The sequence below is a fragment of the Mytilus trossulus genome, chromosome 3 (genome assembly GCF_036588685.1).
Source record: "Mytilus trossulus isolate FHL-02 chromosome 3, PNRI_Mtr1.1.1.hap1, whole genome shotgun sequence".
Lineage (NCBI taxonomy): Eukaryota > Metazoa > Mollusca > Bivalvia > Mytilida > Mytilidae > Mytilus > Mytilus trossulus.
This window is the reverse complement of record NC_086375.1, coordinates 39,660,311-39,682,813: the sequence shown is the minus strand read 5'-3', so window position 1 is coordinate 39,682,813 and position 22,503 is coordinate 39,660,311. Positions and strand designations below refer to the sequence as shown.

Sequence of the window (22,503 nt, the reverse complement as noted above, 5' to 3'; positions counted from 1 at the left end):
GTTACGGTAGTTGTAATATCTCCATTTTCATCTATGATACAGAAATTTAATAACTGTCAACTAAATCGTGATGGCGTACGTAAAATTTACGAAGGGATGATTTCAACTTCACCACTTTGGATCTTTTCGTTTGCCAGCTTCATTGTGAGTAGCAACCGTCTAATGATCAGGATAAAGGAAACGCAAGCCTTAGAATATAGATATAAACTGGGAGATTCTAATTACATATACTCCATATGCAGGCGCTGTCGGAATGTTGGTACATATATATAAATGGAAAGTTCAAAATTGGGAAGTTCTGTTCACATGCTACCAAGTTAAACCAAATGAAATGCAATTAAGTCCAATTGATTCAGGAATAACTACATGATTACATTGTAATTATACAAATGAACATTTCCCAATAGGCTTCTTTAGAAGACCTCCTCAAATTAATTCGTTTTCAACTTTAAAACCAAAGTCTGCAAACTTTAACTTAATGACAATTAATGACAATGGGCTACATGATCCTATACTATAGTTTTGAAAACATTTGATTTACGATTTCCGAGAGATGTTACGAACAAATTCGTATAGCATAGAAAGAAGAAAGAAAAAATATAATAAGAAACGGATCAAATTAAAACAATAAGTCTATCAACTTAATGATCTTTGTCCTATTTATTAATTTAAAAACAGTTAAAACTCAAGTTTCGATGTCTGTAAAATCTTCTTAACCAATCAGATTGCTTGCGAGTGGATCCAGAATACCATACGAGTCTTGAAATGACGTTAAAGCGGAAACTGATGGCACATATTTACGACGGCGATGAGACATCTTATACCCCACAGGCCATGATACTCCGAAAAGATCTTTTCTGAATGAAACCCGGCTTCCTGTGCCAAACAATCTACTCCTGAATGAAAACAAGTTCCTTAAAGACCGCTTGTGTTTACCATGCTTAGACGAAGGTGGACGTTTGTCGTTTGACTGTAAATGATAAATATCTTCCGATTGTTGAGTTGCAGCATTTGCCATGTTTATCGTTTCCGCGACACCAGAAATAATTTTATATGTATTTTCTCCAGATTCTAGTCTTTCTGTAGCTGTCAAATTCTGTGAGTTGAGCGTGTTGCCTTTTTCATCAGTAATTGTTATTTTAATCCCTTTGCTTTTTGAATTTCCAACTAATTTCAAACTCTTAAGTTGCTCAGAAATAAGATATCGCATCATCTTAAATTTGATACTATTTGAAAACATTTCATCATATACGAAAGACTTGTATAATTCATGAAAATTGGAAGCCTGAATTCCAATACCATCAATGCTTTCTAAGGCACTTCTGGTAATCAATTTGCCATTGCTCGTATTCTTTGACTTTGCATTTGCCCTGCAATTAAACATTTTACATATACATATAATATATATATATATATGGAGTTTATGTAAAAAAAAAAAAATAAAGGCAACCTAACGCATAATTAAAACATAGAAGGAAATATCTAAAAAAAAAATTAAAAAAAATATTATAAGATGTATATAATTTATTACACGATGATGCTCAGATCCAACTTTGAGGGTAAAATAACATAACAAGACCGACATTCTTAATTGTTTGGTACTTTGTAGAAAAGCGGCAACAACTGTTATAAATAATTTCCAAGTATTTGGTTTCAACCGGAGAGAGATTTAACAGCTCGGCTATTCTAGAGCACAACTCGGAATTTATGATTGCTGTAAAACAATTTTTAATCATGGATGAATACACCACAGATGTCAAAACTAACCAGGAAGCAAAGAAATCAACTAACGATACTTTTGTCATAGTCAGAAAATTCTGGGAACTGCGAAATGTCAACTTGGAATTGAGAAAAGTCAAATCGTAAGTGAGAAATGTTAGACTTTAAAGGAGAATTTGAAGGAAAAAAATGTTGACATTTATGTTATTTCTAGAAATTAAGCATTCTGTCAATAAATAATTGGCATTACAATAAGGAAGTAACAAAACACGGCTGTATATATATGTTACCTGTGATTATTCAGACATCCATGATTGATTCTTCGGTCATCCCCACACAAAAAAATACAAATTTGAATGTATCAACCTTATTTGAAATCTAACTATAATCATAAGTCAAAAATAATATAATATCCTTTTTTTGTTCCTTGATATATTGCTTGCGTGATTTTTTTTTTTAAATATTTTTTTAAATAGTTAATGATTATTTTTTACAGTTATGATGAAATTGGTGTATACAATTTTCTGTATCGAAGTTATGGTTAATTGATCATTCCTAATACTTGTACAGTACATATATAACGTTGCTGTATAAAATCTAGTCGGAAATACAACGGCCAATATCAGAATTAATTTACACATATTTTATTGTTCAAAATCACAAATGGATCAGACACAAGTTTTACAACTTAGAAACGTCTTATCAAAGTGTATGGTTTCTATTTCTGCAACATTTTGAAACTATTTTTTTAGTAACAAAATATTGTGTGTTTGTTGCCCATAAAACCTGTATTACAATAAGGCTAAGCAGCTAAGTTACTCCACTGGTTGAATCATACCGAGTGGCAAACAAATCTTGCATGGTCGTCGCCAAAATAACCTTGGAACTGATTATCAATTCATCGTATATATATGCAAGTGAAACAATTGGTGTGGCTTCGTGTATTCATTGTGCATGATGCTAGCCTATCAAATATGCATATTTCAGTTCATTTTATATCTGATTTTCGGTCCTAAGGAAGATTGCTGAAAAGGAGTAATTAATTGTAGATATCCATTTACAAATTCTATTTAAAGGTTACAACATAGGAATTAATTAAAATACAAAGTTCTTATATTTGAGATTCAATTCATTTAAAAGAGAATTATTTTAAGTACTATTATTTTATACAACTTAGGACTTTTGTATCTTTAAAGTTTGAAATAGGTCACAAAAACCCAAGTACATGCATACACCATTAATAAATAAAATAGATAGTATATCTAACCGATATATGAGATCAGTTCGACTTCAGTCAGGGTGCCCGCATAAACCAGATAGATTACAATGATATTATGAACTTAAAACTGTTTTATAATTATAGTGCAAATTCAATTAACGGTTCATATTCTAAAAAAACATATAGAAAGATCTGAGCGTCTTTGTTCTAATTGCTCACTTGGTAAAGTTGAAGATGAGCTTCATTTTTTATTAGAATGCCCTCTTTATGATATTCAAAGGGACGATTTTTTTCAAGATATTTCTAACAATTGTTATAATTTTATAAATTTAGATAAATCTTCTAAATTTTTATGGCTCTTGACCCAAGAAAATGTTACTCTTATGATTTTATGCCCTTTATGGGCCCTGTAATTTGGGAAATAAAAATATTCTATTCTATTCTATTCTATTCGTTAACACATTATAAACACAAATCTTTATGTTGGCTTCTGACGTAGGAAGATGTACATGTATTTGGGGCAAAGTTTTTATTTTCCAATGTCACACCTTAACAATTAACAGCCCACAATTTGAACACCTTATAAGCTCACAAATATGTTGGCGTCTGACGAGGGATGACGTACGTTGAATAGTGAAAGTTTTACACCGGTAAGTTTAACACATATATTTTGAGCTATTATTTTTTCTTTTCCGGTGTCATGCCTGTATAAAAATTAACAGTTCACATTTGCAAACACCTTATAAGCCAAAACAATAGTTTCTGTTGACGTCAGAAGATGTTCTACGTACGTCGTCTCTCGTCAACAGTCTTCCGTTTACAGTTATTACTGTCAAACAGAATGTAGATATGCGAAGATGTGTTATGAGTGCCAATGAGACAACTCTCCATCAAAGTCATAATTTGTAAAAATAAACCATTATAGGTCAAAGTACGGTCTTCAATACGGAGTCATGACTGAAACCGAACAGAAAGCTATAAAGGGCCCCTAAAATGACTAGTGACAAACGGGACTCGTTGAACACGAACAGTCTAATCTATATAAAAAACGAGAAACGAGGAACACGTATGAACCACATCAATAAACGACAACTACTGAACAAGGACACAGTCTATGGAAGAAGCGATTCGATAAAAGCTTTTCTTATATCAACGAGCGATATTGTCTTATATCAACGAGCTGCATTGTTGGAAATTTCAAACGAATGTTAGCATTTGTACGAAGAAAGGCAGATTTCTCGGTATAAAGTAATGACTTTTTTCTTAAAACAGGGTGACATTTAACACGACATACGTCTGGTGTATAATTTTCATGAGTTATTTTATGTAATAACAAGCAAGGTGTATTTGAACGAGAAAATTGAATTATTGAATAAATGAAACATAAATGCACGATTTATCATTTGTAGATGTACACATTCTATAAATATCATGTAGCAAATTCAGTGGAATGCAATTGGGATGAATTCAATTGTTTGCTACGCCAAAATCACCTATAAGTCAACGAAACTGCTCTATTTTAAAATTTCAATGCGATATTTGTCTTATATCATAGCGATGATTTTTTAATATCAAAAATTTATGAATGCGATACATTTCTTATATTACTGCTATAGTTTTCTAATATAGAATTAATACGATGACACGTCACAATGCATGTCAAGAAAACTGCAAACATAATTCACAAACTTAGATCATGACCGGTTCAATATTTTAGGATCAACATCACTAAAATTTCGTAACTGTAACACAATTAACGCTTTAATGAACTTATCATTCCGAAAATGTTGCTTGACCCTATTGATAGTTGAAAGTGTTAACAACCTGTTCAGTCTATTGTTTTCAATCACATGGTTTAACCGACTAACTAACATGTTTAACCCCGCCACATTATTTATGTATGTGCCTGTCCCAAGTCAGGAGCCTGTAATTCAGTGGTTGTCGTTTGTTTATGTGTTACATATTTGTTTTTCGTTCATTTTTCTGTTATATAAATAAGGCCTTTATTTTCTTGTTTGAATTGTTTTACATTGTCTTATCGGGGCCTTTTATAGTTGACTATGCGGTATGGGCTTTGCTCATTGTTGAAGGCCGTACGGCGACCTATAGTTGTTAATATCTGCGTTATTTTGGTCTCTTGTGGACAGTTGTCTCATTGGCAATCTTACCACATCTTCTTTTTTTATAATTCTATTTGAAGTGATGATGCAATGGAGGAATTTAAAAGCGGTTGCAAATACGTCTACCGACCTATTAGATTCTAATTTACTGGTCACAATGCTATAGTCTACCCACCTTGGTTATATCGAAATAGACAAAAAATATCATTACTTAAAAGAAACATTCATTCAAACAATCCAATCCAATATGTGTATATATCTTTTCTATATTCATAAATTTAGATCGTTCAGTTGGAGGACTGGAAAGCAGTTATTTATAAGGGGAAATTTTAAAGATTTATAGATATAAGAAGATGGTGCATGAGTTCGAATCAAAGTAATAATTTGTTTAAAGTAAACCATTATAGATCAAAGTAGGTCCTTAAACACTGACCCTTGGCTCACAGCGAACACCACGCTATATAGGAACAAGAACATTGCTAGTGTTAAACCATTCAAACAGGAAAACCAACGGTCTAATTTGTAAAAAAAGGAGATTCAAAAGTACAGGTCAATCATTTTAATACTAAGCTATTTGATTATTTGATAACGGCATTGTTTATTAAACTCTTATTTGATTAGATTTTTGCTTCCAAAACCAATTGAGAAATTTGTAAGATGTTACCAAAAACAATTTGAATTTAAGCAATGGTCTTAAAACTGCTTATTTACATACAATACTACTAAGAAGTAAAATTTAAAAAAATACTGAACTTCGAGGAAAATTCAAATTAGAAAGTCCCTTATCAAATGGTTAAATCAAATGATAAAACAAACGAATGGATAACAACTGTCATATTTCTGACTCTGTACTGGCATTTTCAAATTTTGAAAATGGTGGATTGAACCTGGTTTTATAGCACTTCACCTCTCACGTGTATTACAGTCTCATCAACTTCTGTCATATTTACAACGACGCGTGAACAAAACAGACATAATAGGGACAATTGTCAAAATATGGGTACAACAGTCTTATATTAATACTAATCGGTACTAATATTGATATAACAAAAACACCGCTATGATATTTTAAACGTATCGCATTGATATTTTAAAAGTATCGCATTGTTTATTTATTTATATAAGAAAAACACAGCACTTCAAATTTTACACGGACATAGCTTCTAACTAACTTCTGCATGTATATTTAGACTCAATTGTTGTTTATATTTGAACAATAAGTTTTAAAGTTAGTATTTTCTTAATTTTTCGTTGCCGAAAACAACATTTTCCGCATGGAATGTCTGCATATTTACAATTGATATTAGACAATATCGCTATGTGATATAAAAAAAGTTTTTATCGATACGCTCCTTCCATAGACTGGGACAGGTGCAAACAAATGCAGCGGGTTTAAACGTTTTAATATGTACCAACCTTCACCCTTATCTGAAAAAATGATGTAACATCACAACATAAAAAGCCGGACACACTATAAAATATAACTTAATATGGCTGAAATCAATTAAAAGACATAGTGCACTAGTGAACATACATGTACTGAACGAATAAATGTGATCTATATTACAATGCAAATACAAAATCAATGTACAAGCATTAGAAAAAAGACAAGAATTCAGTCATGACTTTGGCATTTTGCAATATTGTTATATGTAGTGTAAAATTCGGACAAAAATATATGTTGGTCTCAATTACATGTAACACTTTAAATTAACTATATTTTGGCCAATGTTTTTACTTTCTCCTATTCCATAAAGCCGCCTCTGAAAACCTTTTTAATCATGTATTCGTCCAGAACATGTATGAAATATTTACCACTGGACGTTGAGCAAACAACAATCAAAAGAGCAATCCAATATCAAATTAAACATAAAAAAACTTACTGTGCTTCGTAAAAAGCAAACGCAAACAGGATGTACTTGAATAAGCTCCGTCTGGATGAATGCATTTCTAACAATATCCTGGAAAAATATTAAAGTGAGTGGAAAGCCTCTATATTAGGCCAAATAAGAATAAGATGTGTGTTTCCTATTACCCTACCCTTCTTATTTTTTAAGCTCAAATGTGCCTAACCTAAAGTTTAGTTGTCATTTTTTTTAAAGCACTGTTAATGTCCCTCCCATAGACTCGATGTAAAAAAAATATGGAATAAAAAAAAAACCACCTACCTGCCCTATGTTTTTCAAAGATGTTATAAGAAACACACATATCATTTTGTTTGGCCTTATCAATATATCTATATTACATAATTTTTCTTCTCCATTTCGATATTTAAAATAAATATTTATAAAAATCATCTGGTCAAATTACAATGCCAGTTAAAATGTGTCAAATAAGATATTAGCAACATTAAAGTTAAATTTATGCGATTTGAATTTTGATTTTTAAAGGAAAATCTTGATAATTGCATAGTATACCAAATAACTTTTCATTATCAAATTTAGTCCTAATAAATATCAATTTCGAATTAAACAGAATACATAAAAAAAACCATTCTATTTATAAATCATTATGTATGATAGTAAAACTTAAAGGGCTCATTATCAATGGTTTCTCAAAATGTGATATATTTATTTATTACATGACATAATTGATCGTAACAATATACTTACAATGTAGAAGCTTTCTTCCGTTATTTAGCTGCCTAACACCTGATTGTCCATCTATGCTGTTGTTTATGAATAAAATTTCCTCTTTTTTTAATGTTTGTCCTTTGGGTGTTTGGAAAATCAATTTTCACCTTTTAATGTGTGAAGGATTGGGCTTCCCGAAGATGGTCATAATGCATTAAGTTGTCATGAAAAGAACCGGAATGACGCATTCACATGTTTTCTTGGTTTGTCGCTTTTACAAACGTTGGAAGAAAATTATGTCCACTTAATAATTAAGGCTATATAATTTAGTATATTGTATTAGAAACACAGGATAGTCCCATGGAACCGCATTATAATACACAAATATTATGATCAATATAATACTTATTGTCCCCATCCGATTAAAGTGAAATTTTAGATCTATCATTTATGGGAATAGCGAAATCACAGATCTATTTTTAATAAGATGATAATTGTACGATTCTGCTTTTGCAAAGAAACCTTATTAATAATGTATATATTGAATTATATAATACTTCATAAAGGTTTGTTGTAGCAATATATGAAAGCTCGGATTCCGTTTTGAAGCATTTGTATCTATGTTTCTCTTATGCATTTTATTTTTCGTAAACTGATTCCTTATTGCGTTAGACCTGAATGCATGAGCTTCGTTAAGTGCTGAGGAAAACTAGAAAAAAACATTAGGAGAGCTTACAAATGCACGCCTTTGTGCTTTTACAAAGTTTCTTTAACGTACAGATATGTGACGATAAATAAATTGCATCAAAACAACCTTCAAGTTTCTCACCGGCTTTTGACCAACAAAATACCATACATAAAATTTGTTTCTCGTTCGGGAGACGCCTGGTTTTATTCTGTGTCTTTTTTCTGTTTCCAAAATTAAACGGTATATATACATCCTTCGCCAAGCCCGACCCTTGTTTGAAGTCTAATGGGAGATGTTGTAATGCCAAGGGTGATAAATAATAGTCGAGTGTGCCTTTTTATTGGACCTGCGAACTTCTCACCACTGTAGGACTGAGGACTCGCGGAGGATAAGAAGAAAGTTATAAAACTTTCGCTATCTCCAATGGTACGTGTCAGAATAAATATGAGTTTGTATATATATGCATTTGTTAGTCGTTGGAAACATAACTTTTATGTTCTGCAAGATATTATAGTCATTATATTTCATATGAATAAATACTTCAATTTATTTCTACTGTAGTGTAATGTACATGGTTTAGCCATTAGAAAAGCTTGACTATACAGCAGTAAACTAAAACAATGAAGTAAAAACAACAATATTACTGAATTCACTACAAGAGATAAATTAATATCTTTCAATAAAACTGAGCGAAATTTTAAGTAGCCTGCCTACTAAACGATTTTATTTCGACGGACGTTCATGGATTTTTTTTAAATGTAAGTATTATTTTGCATTTATTTTTCAATTTATAAAAAATGATACACAACTATAAAAGTATAAATACAACTTTTAGAATACGAGGTGTACTCGATGCATGCTTCTTTAATCAAAGTCATTCTGATTCATTTTTTTGTCGATTTTTTGGGGGGACACACAGAGACAAAAAATCTAAGGTAATATTAATTTAGAATAATTTATCAAAAGAAAAAAATATCGAAAAAGCACATTCTTTGTCTACACCGTCGTTGTGTAATGTGGTATTCTGTGGTAAAATGACCGTCTCCCTAAATTATTAGCTTATACATACGAAATGTACAAATGTATAGGTTATCATAAAATATATAGTTTACAGGTCTGTCTTATTAAAATAATATGTCACTCCCGTGACCACAGATCTCTACATCCATTTCTTATAAAATGACATAGGCGGATCCGGGATCCCTTAATTTCGTGGGGAAAATGGTTGATTATAATAGGAATCTCTGAAGCACGACAGGAGCCCCCCTAAGGTCAGTCAGCGACCCCCCCCCTAATTGAAAATTCAGGATCCGCCACTGAATGAATAGTTTTAAGTTGGAATATTCCAAGTTTACTACAGGATATGACTGAGCATACTATACTTAACGATTTATGCACAAATTCAGAGTCGGATTCCGGCCGGGAATTCAAGAGGGATGCTACACAAGAATTTGTATACAAATCCTTGTGCTACATTACATATATTTGACAAGTCACGGACATGATGTGACAGTATGTAGACTTGGGTATATTAAAGAGTCTGTTAAATATCACTCCAAACGATGGCGGTTCTGGTCCCCTTTCAAAATCCGTTAATTCCTGCACCTGAAATTAAGCACTATATTGTACAAACAGACGATGCAAAATACTAACATCTAATTTGAAACTTTTTTATAAAGTATAGGAAAATTTTATTTTCCGGAAAATGTACAAGATTTGTTCGGATGCGGGATTAACTTATTATCCATAACTTACTTCCTGTTTTAAAAAAATATCCTCGCTGAAAAGAAAATACATAAAAATAGTTTCAAATGATCAGAAATGGACCTTAATGACTGGTAATTGACCATACTAAACAAATTTACAAAATTTAAGTAACTGGGCAAATATATCTACTTGTACATGTAATTGTGTTTCATGAATCAAAATAATATGCTTCACAAAAATGTCCTGCCTTACCCATGTTACCACTGACACTGTATCTGTTCCTGCTTACCAGAATGAAAAATTATGCACATGCATATGACTGTCAGGGATTTGATACTATTTGCCGAGTTTGCTATCCATATGAAACCCTAAAAACAATGGTGGGACTTGCTTCTAGCAAACGGCTTACACCGTTAGCCGTCGGCAAACCGGCATGACACTTGTTTGTTAAAAACTTCAGTTCTGCGCATGCCTGTTACGCCACTCGAGCCGGTTTGATTTGACCGGCTAAGCGGCGAAAAACATGGCCGACTGTTGTAAGAACCGAATTTTGGAATTTAAAACTATTGGAAATCATTGCGAAAAAGCCAAAATGCGGTACAAACGGCATAAAACCTAACTAAACAAACTAACATTTGTATTTATATACTGTACTAGAATTGCCGAGGTTTAAGGGAAGATAAGTATTAATGTTCATAATTGAGCTTTCTTTAATAAAAATTTTCATATTTCGTAACTAATTGTAGTCAACCTTTATAAATAAATTATTTATTGTTATTATTATTATCATATTTATCCTGTTGTTAATTGTTAATAATTTATCAACGTATAAATGCTTTCTCGCTCTTGAGAACGTTTTTGTTAAAAGAAGGACGAAAGATACCAAAAGGACAGTCAAACTCATAAATCTAAAACTAACTGACAACGCCATGGTTAAAAATGAAAAAGACAAACAGAAAAACAGAAAAACAATAGTACACATGACACAACATAGAAAACTAAAGAATAAACAACACGAACCCCATGAAAAACTAGGGTTAAGTTGTGAACGTTTAATAAAAATATCACAATTCAGTCTGTGAAAAATATAGTTGCAATTTTCCTTCTTCATCGTCCTAAAACAGCTTGAATAGGCCATAACCTATTATAGCTGGTAGTAATGGTCCTTGGGCAGCCATGTTAGATTTGCTGGTATATAAGCCGTTTCACTTGTTTCTCGCACGAATAGGCATACGCCGTACACATGACCGGCGCATGACCGGCTTAGTAGAAACAAGTGCACCCAATGTCAAAAGAAGGACTGCTAGATTTGTCACTTATCGATACAGAAACATCTCAAATGTTAGTGATATGATAAATCACCTAAAATGAAGAGACATTGCATACAGAAGTCGAGAAGAACAGGACACACACCTTGTTTTATTTTATAAAATTTCATATCAACTCATTACAATCACAAAATTAGACAGACTTACACACTGTCTCATACCAAATAAAATCCTGCTGACTACATACATGTATATTATACAGTATTGGATCCAGAACTTCTTGTAAGGGGGGTGCTGACTGACCTAAGGGGGACCCGCTCCAGTCACACAGTGATCCCTATTTAAGCAACCAAATTTTTGCCACGAAAGGGCCCCCTCCCCTGGATTCGTCTATCCTATTTCAATACATTCATGCTCCAACACTTCATTATCATTAAACACCCTGATGACACGCAGAATAATTAAGTTAAATTTTGTACAAATGGTTGCAATAATTTGGTTCTGATTAATTTTATAAATAAAGTGAGAGAAACATGAGAAAGAAAAAAAAGTTACACAATAAACATGATAAAGTATATTTATACAAATATTATGTTTTGACATTGACAAATACATTTACACTGATCCTAAATATATAGAAAACTGGATTCTGAGGTCAACAATTTTAGGTTTCCTGACTTTTATTGTTTATTGGTAGCTGCCTAACTGACATACAAATGACATATTACCCAAATCTCAATTATTCATATTCACAATTATATCATAAAACGCTAGGGCAAGGCAACATTTTAATCGAACTTTAAAAAAGGAATGATAGTCATGTTATATAGTAGACAAATTTTAATCATGTCCTTAGAGGAGAAAATCCTTACTATTGTATTGTAGAAATATATGGTTTTTAAAATGACAATTTTAATCCAAAGCTACATGTATTGTACATGTATAATTATTTCATTGTCATGGGTACATGTATATGTTCATCATTGGACTGGCCTGTTTCACCAGTTAAAAACCCTTGGTAAAGTTAGTCGTCTGATTGGCTGTGCAGGATGTATAAATCAAAAGAAATGTACATGAATATTCCATCATACATGTCAAAAAAAGTTAATCAGTTGATTATAAATTCACTTTTGAAAAAAAAATGGGGAAATGGGGAATTCAATTTTTTATTCATTTGAAACCCTAGGTAAAAATTGAAAAATGTACAGGTAGTCAAGTAACAGAAAAAAAGAAAGTCCATTAATCATTATGGGGTGCAGAACTTACTGAGAAGGTTAAAAGCATTGATTGTAATTGACTTGAAGTAGTCTGCTAACATCTTCTTAACCATGTTAACTAAACAATACACATGATATATGCTGTTGAATCTGCTCATGCACAGAGCTATGTTGAAGATGGGGTGAACATGCAGTTTGAACTTGGAATAAAGCACCCACCATGATTTAAATATATGACCAAATATATTAAATTTTAATCAAAAGATTTACAGACATACATTTTTTTATTTTTTTATTTTTTAAAAGGTCTTGGCCATGAGAACAGCCTACAGTAAATGTTGAAATGCCATCAAATGCAGACTTCCGTTTAAGTATACTTGTTGGTGACACGCTATTACCTGAATATGAAAAGGATGGCATTGTATTTGTAGAAAGTAGCTTTTTTACACCTCACAGTTACAAGCAACAAGCTAAGGAAACTGTAAATGGCGAGACAGAAGTCCAGGTTAGTGTCATAACTAAGAAATTCAGTATGAACAATCAATGAGTAATATAATTACTAAAATATCAAATACTTATCAATTTCATTGTTAATTAGGTGTTTTATTCTAAAGATTATTACTTGTAGTGCTCTAGATCTGATCCTCTTATTTCACTTGAAAATTAATTTGCATTTCGATCTGACCATTAGTCAGTGCCTGGCAACAATTAATATACAAATGTATGCATGGTTTAAATGACACATTTATTTTACCTACATTGTATTTAAAATTTAAAAAAAACCCATGAAAATCATCAAATATAAAGTTTAATGCAATATTGAATGAGACTTGAATTGTAATTACAGAGTTGGCCAGTTACACCATTTTCCGTATGTATAGAAACAGAACCAAGTAGTCAGGCCTGTTACTATAGAGTATATGTTGATGGTCAAAAGGTCACAAGTAAAAGTGTCACTCCTGGAACAAAAAGGTTAGAATAACAAAAAAATAAATGTTCATGGCATAAAGATGTAGATTTGAGTCAGTAAAATTAAGTAGTAGTTATTTATTTATAAGACGATCACTATTACTAATTATAGAATATTTCAGTTACCAAAAGTTGAAACTGGTCTTTTTTACAAAATGTTTGAATTGTGAGAATACTCATGATATTATAAAAGAACATTTTAAAGACATTGAATACTACAAGGGAAAGTAGATTTATACATCTAACAGTCATTCATTGGGTTGTCATCATGTAACATAATCAGCGTTACAATTCAATGTTTAATTCCAAGTTCACATTGCAAGACTCAGCAATGGAAGCAAATTTTACCCTTTGCTCACAAGCCGTAAAAAGTGATTTGTTTAATAAAAGGGCCTTGTGAGCTTTTTCCATCACTTGATTCCTGTCAACTGTTACTGTCTGTTAAGTTTTTCAAAAATCTTCTCTGAAATAACTGGGTTATAATTGAACCAATATTGTCCACAATCATCCTTAGGGTGTCTAGTTTATAATCTGGTTCCACTGATTCTCCTGGCTACCTAACATGGCCATCAAGACTAAGAATAAATCATAGGGTAAAATGAAACTATTGTCTTTATTTTTTGAACATTGAATTTAAAAAAAAACCAAGCATAAGTATTAAAAGCTTAATATTTTTTTGTCTATCTTTCATGCACCAGATTAGTAGCTATTGAAAAAAAACCAACACCCAACACTTTAATTTTATACTATGCTTTTTTATTTACAGGGTAATTAAAGGTTTTAGAGACGGTACCCTTGTTAGAGAATTTTTGTTTTCTTTACCAAGATTTGCCAAAAATGAGGTAAATATTTATTGTTAATTATTTTAGCTAGATACCTTAGGGCTTATGTAATAACAAGTATATGGGCACAGGACGTTTGCACTTTTTTACCTGTAAAACGATAGGACATTTGCGCTTCAAATACTATGGACATTTGCGCTTTTAATTTTGATTCACCTGTATTAGATGGACCGGACATTTGCGCTTTTTACCTTTAGTCGACTACCTGGAATCTTGATGGGAAGTAATTATTACATAAATAAATTTAACTTATACATTTGTCATTAGTTAGTACAAATTTACACATTCTTGAGCATGGATTTTAAAGTGATAGAAACTAGTAAAGGAAAAAACTGTATATGTCTTGATGGATTCTTATATCATTTCGACCAAACCCTAATAATTGGAGACCTTTCATGGAGCTGTACTCGATCATTTATTTGAGATGTGGGCTAAATACCAATTGATCAGGACAGACAACAAGATGAAAATTTGTTCACTCATTCGGCTTCAAATATCAAGCTAAAACTGACCTGTAATTGTGATGACAGTAATTGATTTTATTTCTTTACTTTAGCTGTACATAAATATCAAAAATTGTAAATGCGCAAATGTCCTATATAAAAAGTGCAAATGTCCATTTTTGAAAAGCACAAATGTCCTATGTTTTGAAGCACAAGTGTCCACAAAAAAAAGCAGAGACGGTACCCTTGTTAGAGAATTTTTGTTTTCTTTACCAAGATTTGCCAAAAATGAGGTAAATATTTATTGTTAATTATTTTAGCTAGATACCTTAGGGCTTATGTAATAACAAGTATATGGGCACAGGACGTTTGCACTTTTTTACCTGTAAAACGATAGGACATTTGCGCTTCAAATACTATGGACATTTGCGCTTTTAATTTTGATTCACCTGTATTAGATGGACCGGACATTTGCGCTTTTTACCTTTAGTCGACTACCTGGAATCTTGATGGGAAGTAATTATTACATAAATAAATTTAACTTATACATTTGTCATTAGTTAGTACAAATTTACACATTCTTGAGCATGGATTTTAAAGTGATAGAAACTAGTAAAGGAAAAAACTGTATATGTCTTGATGGATTCTTATATCGTTTCGACCAAACCCTAATAATTGGAGACCTTTCATGGAGCTGTACTCGATCATTTATTTGAGATGTGGGCTAAATACCAATTGATCAGGACAGACAACAAGATGAAAATTTGTTCACTCATTCGGCTTCAAATATCAAGCTAAAACTGACCTGTAATTGTGATGACAGTAATTGATTTTATTTCTTTACTTTAGCTGTACATAAATATCAAAAATTGTAAATGCGCAAATGTCCTATATAAAAAGTGCAAATGTCCATTTTTGAAAAGCACAAATGTCCTATGTTTTGAAGCACAAGTGTCCACAAAAAAAAGCACAAATGTCCTATGTAAAAGCGCAAACGTCCCGTGCAGAATTATATTTATGTTCATAAAGCAGTTTGGACAGTTTTTATCAATTTTATATTCTTGAGGTATTAGAGACCTATGTCATGTGTGTCCTTTTGTTTATTTTTTAACTGGATCATTTTATGTTGCCAACATTAATCTGTTTTTTTTTCATTTTTCAACTACATGTGCTGGTATGCACAAATTGTCCTGGACAAAAGAAAGATTAGAGCACAAATAAAAAAAAATCTCATTCCTTTTATGCTACATTTATTGCTGTTTCAGAAAATATTATTCAAAATGTGTTTCATATATATGTTTTTATTTAATGGCTTTCATATAAACTTAACATGAGAAAGATAAAAAGTTTGACAGTTTGATATTAAAATTATGTGATGATACTTTATAGTAATTGGTTTTAACCAAGCTTAGATAGAAATTCAAAACAGTGTGGCTGTGGCTATTGATTGACAGATTAAATTCATTCATTGACTGGGACAATTAACGTGAACTTTTGTCTGTAACGACCACTGTTCACGACGTACCAACGATAGACATTTAAACTGTGGGGTCAAAACTGGTTGTTTTGGACCATTCAGGAGTCAATATCTTATCAATCCCTCTAAAAATATACTGTTTCTTTGCATAAAAATTTTAAATCTTATTCAAAGTAATGACTGCACAAAAAATTACTTGCAAAGATCAAACTCATTTTTTTAACGCCAATATAACGATTTTAAACATAAAAGCACCCCATCACACTGTAAATTTTTGTGAGAATATTTGTTTTAGCATGAAACCTATTTATCCAAAGCGGGAGTGCTCCGATATAAATTTAGAACAGCGGAAATACCTTTTAAGAACAAAAAAATGGTTTCTTTCCCCCCTTACTTATATTCCCTATCAACAAATGTTTGTTGTTTATAGAATAAAGTACAAAGAACTTCTGAAGAATTTGCCTTCAACTGCAATTATATTGTATGCTGGTGAAACAAAACTATCCATAGCCGCTGCATGTTTATGCACCTGTCCTTAATGATTCAGGGGCCTGTCGTTCAGCATCGTTTGTTGATGTTGTTCATTGGTATTTCCCAGTTCGGATATATAAATTAGATCGTTGGTTTTCCTGTTCGAATTGTGTAGGCTAATAATTTTGGGGTCCTTTTTAGCTTGGTGTTTGGTCTGTATCAAAGCCCTGTGTAAAAGGCCATACTTTGACCTGTGTTTACTATTATCAGGTTGAGAACAACCCACCCTCAGACAAGGGGTCATTTTACTGATGTAGAAAAGAAAATAGAAAGACCAACATGACCAAGGATTTGTTTAGTTCTAATACAAAAAACCTTTGAAAACTTAGAATTTTGTACTCAAAAAGAGGAGAGTTACATCCTATTTAAAACAACTTTTTTTAAAAGAGGGGTCCACTTATTGTGAATAATTATTAAACTGTTAAAGTAAATGTGTTAACATGGTTAAAGTCCAGGAATATTTCAGAACTTTCTTGGACATGTTTTGACCAATTAATACCAGATAGATATATAGTTCTTTGAGAAAATATGAGCCCTTTCGTACAAGCAAATATATTATAACTTATATTCAATAATTGATCCCTCATAAAACAGTAGGGATAAATTTATAACATGAAGGGTTGCCCCCAATCTGAATATGACTTGGATGGAGAATTGTCTCATTGTCATTCATAGACCAGATTTAATTATTTCTTGGTGAATAGGGTAACAATACTTCAGAAATTATAGGAATGTCAAATTACAAGTGATAAATCAAGTTTTAATATTGTCAAAACCTACTATTTTATGTTTACAAAAAAAAATTATGATTGCTCGCCTCTACTTTTCAAGCTTCGCCTCAAAAATTTGCAAATTAAATATTTTTTTATTAAAATTTTCTAATCGCTCGCTCGCCCCAAATTTTGGAGTCCAAAAATCTTTAGAACAAGAAATTAAATTGGTGTGGCCTCAAATAAATATTGTCTCATATGTGAAATTCTATATATATATATGTCATGCATGTTGTTTTATGACTTATTAAATTCATAATTCTTTTTTTTCAGTTTGACAGAATAGATGGGAATATATCTTCCAAAGTTGGAATCATTGAGGTACAGAGTTGCTATGCAACCTTAAAAACAACACAGAAAAGGATACGTAACAAGAAACTTGAATATGACCAGGCTAATAAAAAGGACTGTGGCAGAGTTACTGGTGGTAAGCTTAAGGTTAAATTAGACCAATTATAAAAGTTACTGAAAAATAAATGTCAATCCATTTAAAAAGTACAAGTATGTCAATGGTATTGTGGAAAAAATACTAACAAGGACTGTGGTTATATTAGAATCAAACAGGGGAACAGACTGCAACAAATGCCCAGGTTAAAAAAAAAAAGCTATTAATAAGCCTCGGTCACACCTAACCGGATAACACGAACGGACGACTAATGGATAAATAAAAGTTGTCCGTTCACAAAATTGTTATCCGTTGGGAGTCCGTTAATGTACTAACCAACTAAAACGGACGCCTAACGAAAAATGGATATGCAACGGACAAGAAACAGAGACGTACCCGACAGAACAGTCGTGGAACGTACAACCAACGGTCGGACGAGTACCGCATAAAACGGATAAGTAAAATATACGAAAAAATTAAAGGCGACAATAATAATACATGTAAATCGCATTAATATGTATAACGGACACGTGACGGATACAAAACGGAAACAAAATGGACGAGAACCGCACAAAACGGACATCCAACGGACATTTTATCCGTTGGACGACCGTTCAAAGTTAAAAAAAATTCCACCAGACAGAACGGACATCGACAGATAAAATGTACGCCTAACAAACATGCAAAGGATATGGACAGATGACTAAGGAATAAGAACGGATGTCTAACAGACATGAACAGATTGGAAAAAAAGTTATAAGTTAGGCGTCTGTTTGAGCTATCCCGTAAGGTGTGACCAAGGCTTTATAGTCAATGGAAGAGGGGTTGGTGAAATTGACTTTCTTAATGATATTCATGTTGATTAAAAATATTATACAGTTAAAAAGACCAATAAAAGAGCTATAACAAAATCACTGGTGGCAATGGTACGATGTCCCCAACACTTTCAAAACTAAACGCTTCTTATACTTTTGAAAAAGAATATGAAATTGTAGAGATCTTTAAATTTCATTTCAAAATTTATTTTTCAACAGACAATGGCACTTATGCTATACTATATCCAGGAGTATTTTAATAGGAACCTTTCCTAGTTGAAAAATTTGTGTTTTTCTTATTGTACTGGAAAGGAAGATATTTACAGAATGAATAACCTGTCATTTCTTTATAGGTAGTTACCTCATGTCAACAACTAAAGCTGGAAGGGTTGTTGGGATGAAAAACAGCTTCAGAAATGTGGATTTTTGGAATGTACATTCTGTAACCAGTAGACTATCAGTAAAATATGTAACAGCACAAACTCTTCAAGATATAAATGTTAGTATAGTGCCTATACCATTCCCACAGGGACTTCTTGATAATAGATCTAGAGCTTTACATTCAAGACCAAACATTTTAAGAAAAAGATCTGGTAATAACACAAATTCTTATGTTTCTACAGAAATTAAAACAGAGAACGTTGAAAATGTGATTGGAAGCGCTGATCACATGGTGGGAAGTTCAGAGCATGTTGAACATGTGGTAGACAGTGTCAATCATGTGACAGGAAGTTCTGATCACATGGTTGGAAGTTCAGACCACCAGTACACTGGAGGACCAAACTTCATTAAACAAGAAGTGTTTTGCCCAATCTTAATAAATGGGGAAACTATTGATTTAACTTTTGATGATGATGAGGCTGCAATTGAAATAATAGACTGAAATCCTTGATTTACTGGATTGTTTTCTAAAAAAAATTGAGGTCACAGCAGATTACATTTCTTACTTTTACAAGAAAAATAATGTTTATATATGGAAACATTTTTTCATACAATTATTTCATATTAAAATTATAGCTTTTGTCAAACAATAGGAAATGATATGACAAATTTATAAAAACAAAAAACAAAATTCCCACATTTATAGTAAAAAAGAATAACTTAACTAAGTTTTATGGAAAGCATATTGCATATAGCTTAAAACTTATCAATTTGAAGAATACTCCATTCAGGACTAGTCAAAGATTAGTGTTTTTTCATCCCTATTATATAGGTAGATGTCTTGTATTTCTAAGTAACACATAGTTTCCTAATTACATGAACAAAATTAAGAAAAAAATAGTTTCCAATTAGTTCATTTTAGTTATTTAAAGTTTTTAATAGTTTTATTACTAAAGCATTCAAATAATTTTGTGGAAAAGAATAAAAACAGCCATTGACTTCAACACCCTCATTCTCTATAAAAAATGAATATTGAAAATTGAAGAATCAGTAAATACTTTTCCATTAGAGCTACATTTTGTAACTTATTCTAGCTGTGAGTATGGACAAGGCTGACAGCAAACATGATATTTATTTGCTTGTAGAAAATGGTTACATGACCATATCAAAGAAAATTGTATATACAAGATTCTAAAGCATTCCTGTTTCACATATTTGACTGTAAATATTTTTACTTCATAAATTATTAAGGAAAATTTATATTTTTAATTTATTTAATTATTTATACTCTAAAAGACTGCAACTCACTAAATGCAGTTTTGAAGTTCCATATATAGTACAACCTGACAAAAAAAATCAAATCTATTATATGAAGAAGTAGCTTTGATTATCCTTTGAATTTTTCAAATCTATCACTAGAATCATATTCAAAACAGTGTGGCTGTGGCCATTGATTGACGTCCTTAATTCATTCAATGACTGGGACAGATTATGTGAACTTTTGTCTGTAACGACACTGCTCACTACTTACTTATTATAGAATTTAAACTGTAGGGTCACCAAAGGTTCTTAAACGCCTTTAATAATGAAATAATCCGAAAAATTAATCAGGAATAACCTTTATGTTTTGATTTATATTATTGATATAAATCATAACATCGTGTTAATTTATTCATGATTAATTTTTCGAATTACTTTATTTAGGTATTGAGAACCTTTGGTAACCCCACAGTTTAAGTGTCTTTAACAAGTACATAGTGAGCAGTGGTCGTTACAGACAAACGTTCACACAATCTGTCTTAGTCAATGGGATAATTTAGGACGTCAATCAATGGCCACAGCCACACTGTTTTGCATATGATTCTAATAAGTCTCAAGTCTGCTTCACAAGACATATCAATATATATTTGAATACTGCATTCAGATTCCATCCAATTTCTTAACAGTTAGATTAAAGCCCTCCAACATTGCATTTATAAAACCATGATTTACCTTTTTGTAATATAAATGAAGTGACATAATTATTTTTTTATTTGAACTTAAAAGTTGCAATTTCTTTTAATTTGAGAACCTCATGTAAATGACATAAACCATCTTGTCACATCATACATGTATTTCTATTTGTTATCATGATAAAAGTAAAGTGTTCAAGAGACAAACATAGACTATATGTATAATGTCTTAGAATTTTTTAATTTGAGAAGAAAATTATCACTTGTTCACTAACTTTTGTAGCACTAGATGTACCTTTCAAATATAGAATCATATTCAAAACAGTGTGGTCCTGGCCATTGATTGACGACCTAAATTATCCCATTGACTGGGACAGATTAGGTGAACGTTTGTCGGTAACAATCACTGCTCACTATGTACTTGTTAAAGACACTGAATCTGTGTGGTCACCAAAGGTTCTCAACACCTAAATAAAGCAATTCGAAAAACGAATCCAGAATAATATGATGTGTTGATTTATATCAATAATATAAATCAAAACATAATGGTTATTCCTGAATAATTTTTGAATTATTTTATAATTAAAGGCGTTAAGAACCTTTGGTGACCCCATTGTTTAAATTCTATATTAAGTAAGAAGTGAGCAGTGTCGTTACAGACAAACTTTCACCTAATCTGTCCCAGTCAATGGGATAATTTAGGTCGTCAATCAATGGCCAGGACCACACTGTTTTGAAAATGATTCTATAACAGTTATTTATATGTTTATTAATTTGATTTTGACAGATATTTGTCTTAAAAAATCCAATGTATTTTTAAACAAAGTGTTTTCATATTTAGTTTTCTTTACAACTATATTTTTACACCAGATGAATTCTAAATATTCTTACAAATCTATAGTTATTTAGATATGTTGTGTAATTGCTTATTGCTTATTCTAATTTGTACATGTTAATTATATCTTGCTGTGCAGCCATTATTATATTTGTTTTGTCTTCATGTATGAAGAAATATCATTGTTAAACTAATAGGTATATATTAAACCTTGTTAGTAAATGGATTTAATGAACTAAGAGTTTGTGTTTTAATACTGCCAAAAGAAAATATGAGGACTAGTACTGATCCAAAGTATGTGAGATTGAAAGATGGATCCCCAGCTTGCCAAACCAAAGTCATGAAAATTGGAATTGACTGCTTCTCCACTATTCATGTTACAAGCATAGCCTGGCAGGTTCAAAGTCAGAATGTTTCAGACTTGGGTAACATGTCTTTCTTTGGACTGTTCTGTTAACTTTACGACTAACTATCAATAACTTCAAACCAAATTCAAACAAAATTGCTTTGCAAGATGTCGATGGGCAATTACGTTTCCTTCACTCTGAGTGATGCCAAGGAATAGCTTCGATATAGAATTAAAGTCATTTCT

The 22,503-nt window shown here is 31.7% G+C and overlaps 2 protein-coding genes across 3 annotated transcripts; one reads left to right on the top strand and one right to left on the bottom strand.

The window, feature by feature from the left end:
- Positions 1-641: 641 nt before the first annotated feature.
- On the bottom strand, positions 642-8,103 carry LOC134709419 (uncharacterized). Its single transcript, XM_063569580.1, has 3 exons — positions 7,671-8,103; positions 6,942-7,019; positions 642-1,370 (listed from the first exon to the last, which is right to left on the bottom strand). Exons 2-3 carry the CDS (start codon positions 7,004-7,006, stop codon positions 713-715), a joined length of 723 nt encoding a protein of 240 aa, XP_063425650.1. The 5' UTR covers positions 7,007-7,019; positions 7,671-8,103; the 3' UTR covers positions 642-712.
- Positions 8,104-8,654: 551 nt separating this feature from the next.
- Positions 8,655-21,662, top strand: LOC134711457 (uncharacterized). Of its 2 annotated transcripts, none has more exons than XM_063572057.1 (6): positions 8,655-8,745; positions 12,818-13,016; positions 13,359-13,483; positions 14,247-14,322; positions 17,817-17,970; positions 19,097-21,662. In XM_063572057.1, the coding sequence occupies exons 2-6, from the start codon at positions 12,855-12,857 to the stop codon at positions 19,624-19,626; spliced, it is 1,047 nt and encodes a 348-aa protein (XP_063428127.1). In that variant the 5' UTR covers positions 8,655-8,745; positions 12,818-12,854; the 3' UTR covers positions 19,627-21,662. The 2 variants fall into 2 exon arrangements, with proteins under 2 accessions (XP_063428127.1, XP_063428126.1); XM_063572056.1 differs by lacking the exon at positions 8,655-8,745 and adding an exon at positions 10,052-10,157 and having other exon boundaries at positions 19,097-21,660.
- The last annotated feature ends 841 nt before the right edge of the window (positions 21,663-22,503 follow it).

Coding starts and splice junctions, on each gene's coding strand:
- LOC134709419 (XM_063569580.1), bottom strand. CDS start 7,006: ATGCATTCATCCAGACGGAGCTTATTCAAGTACATCCTGTTTGCGTTT. Junction 1,371..6,941: donor TTTGCTTTTTACGAAGCACA/GTAAGTTTTTTT, acceptor GTTTAATTGCAG/GGCAAATGCAAAGTCAAAGA.
- LOC134711457 (XM_063572057.1), top strand. CDS start 12,855: ATGCCATCAAATGCAGACTTCCGTTTAAGTATACTTGTTGGTGACACG. Junction 13,017..13,358: donor ATGGCGAGACAGAAGTCCAG/GTTAGTGTCATA, acceptor TTGTAATTACAG/AGTTGGCCAGTTACACCATT. Junction 14,323..17,816: donor CAAGATTTGCCAAAAATGAG/GTAAATATTTAT, acceptor CTTTTTTTTCAG/TTTGACAGAATAGATGGGAA.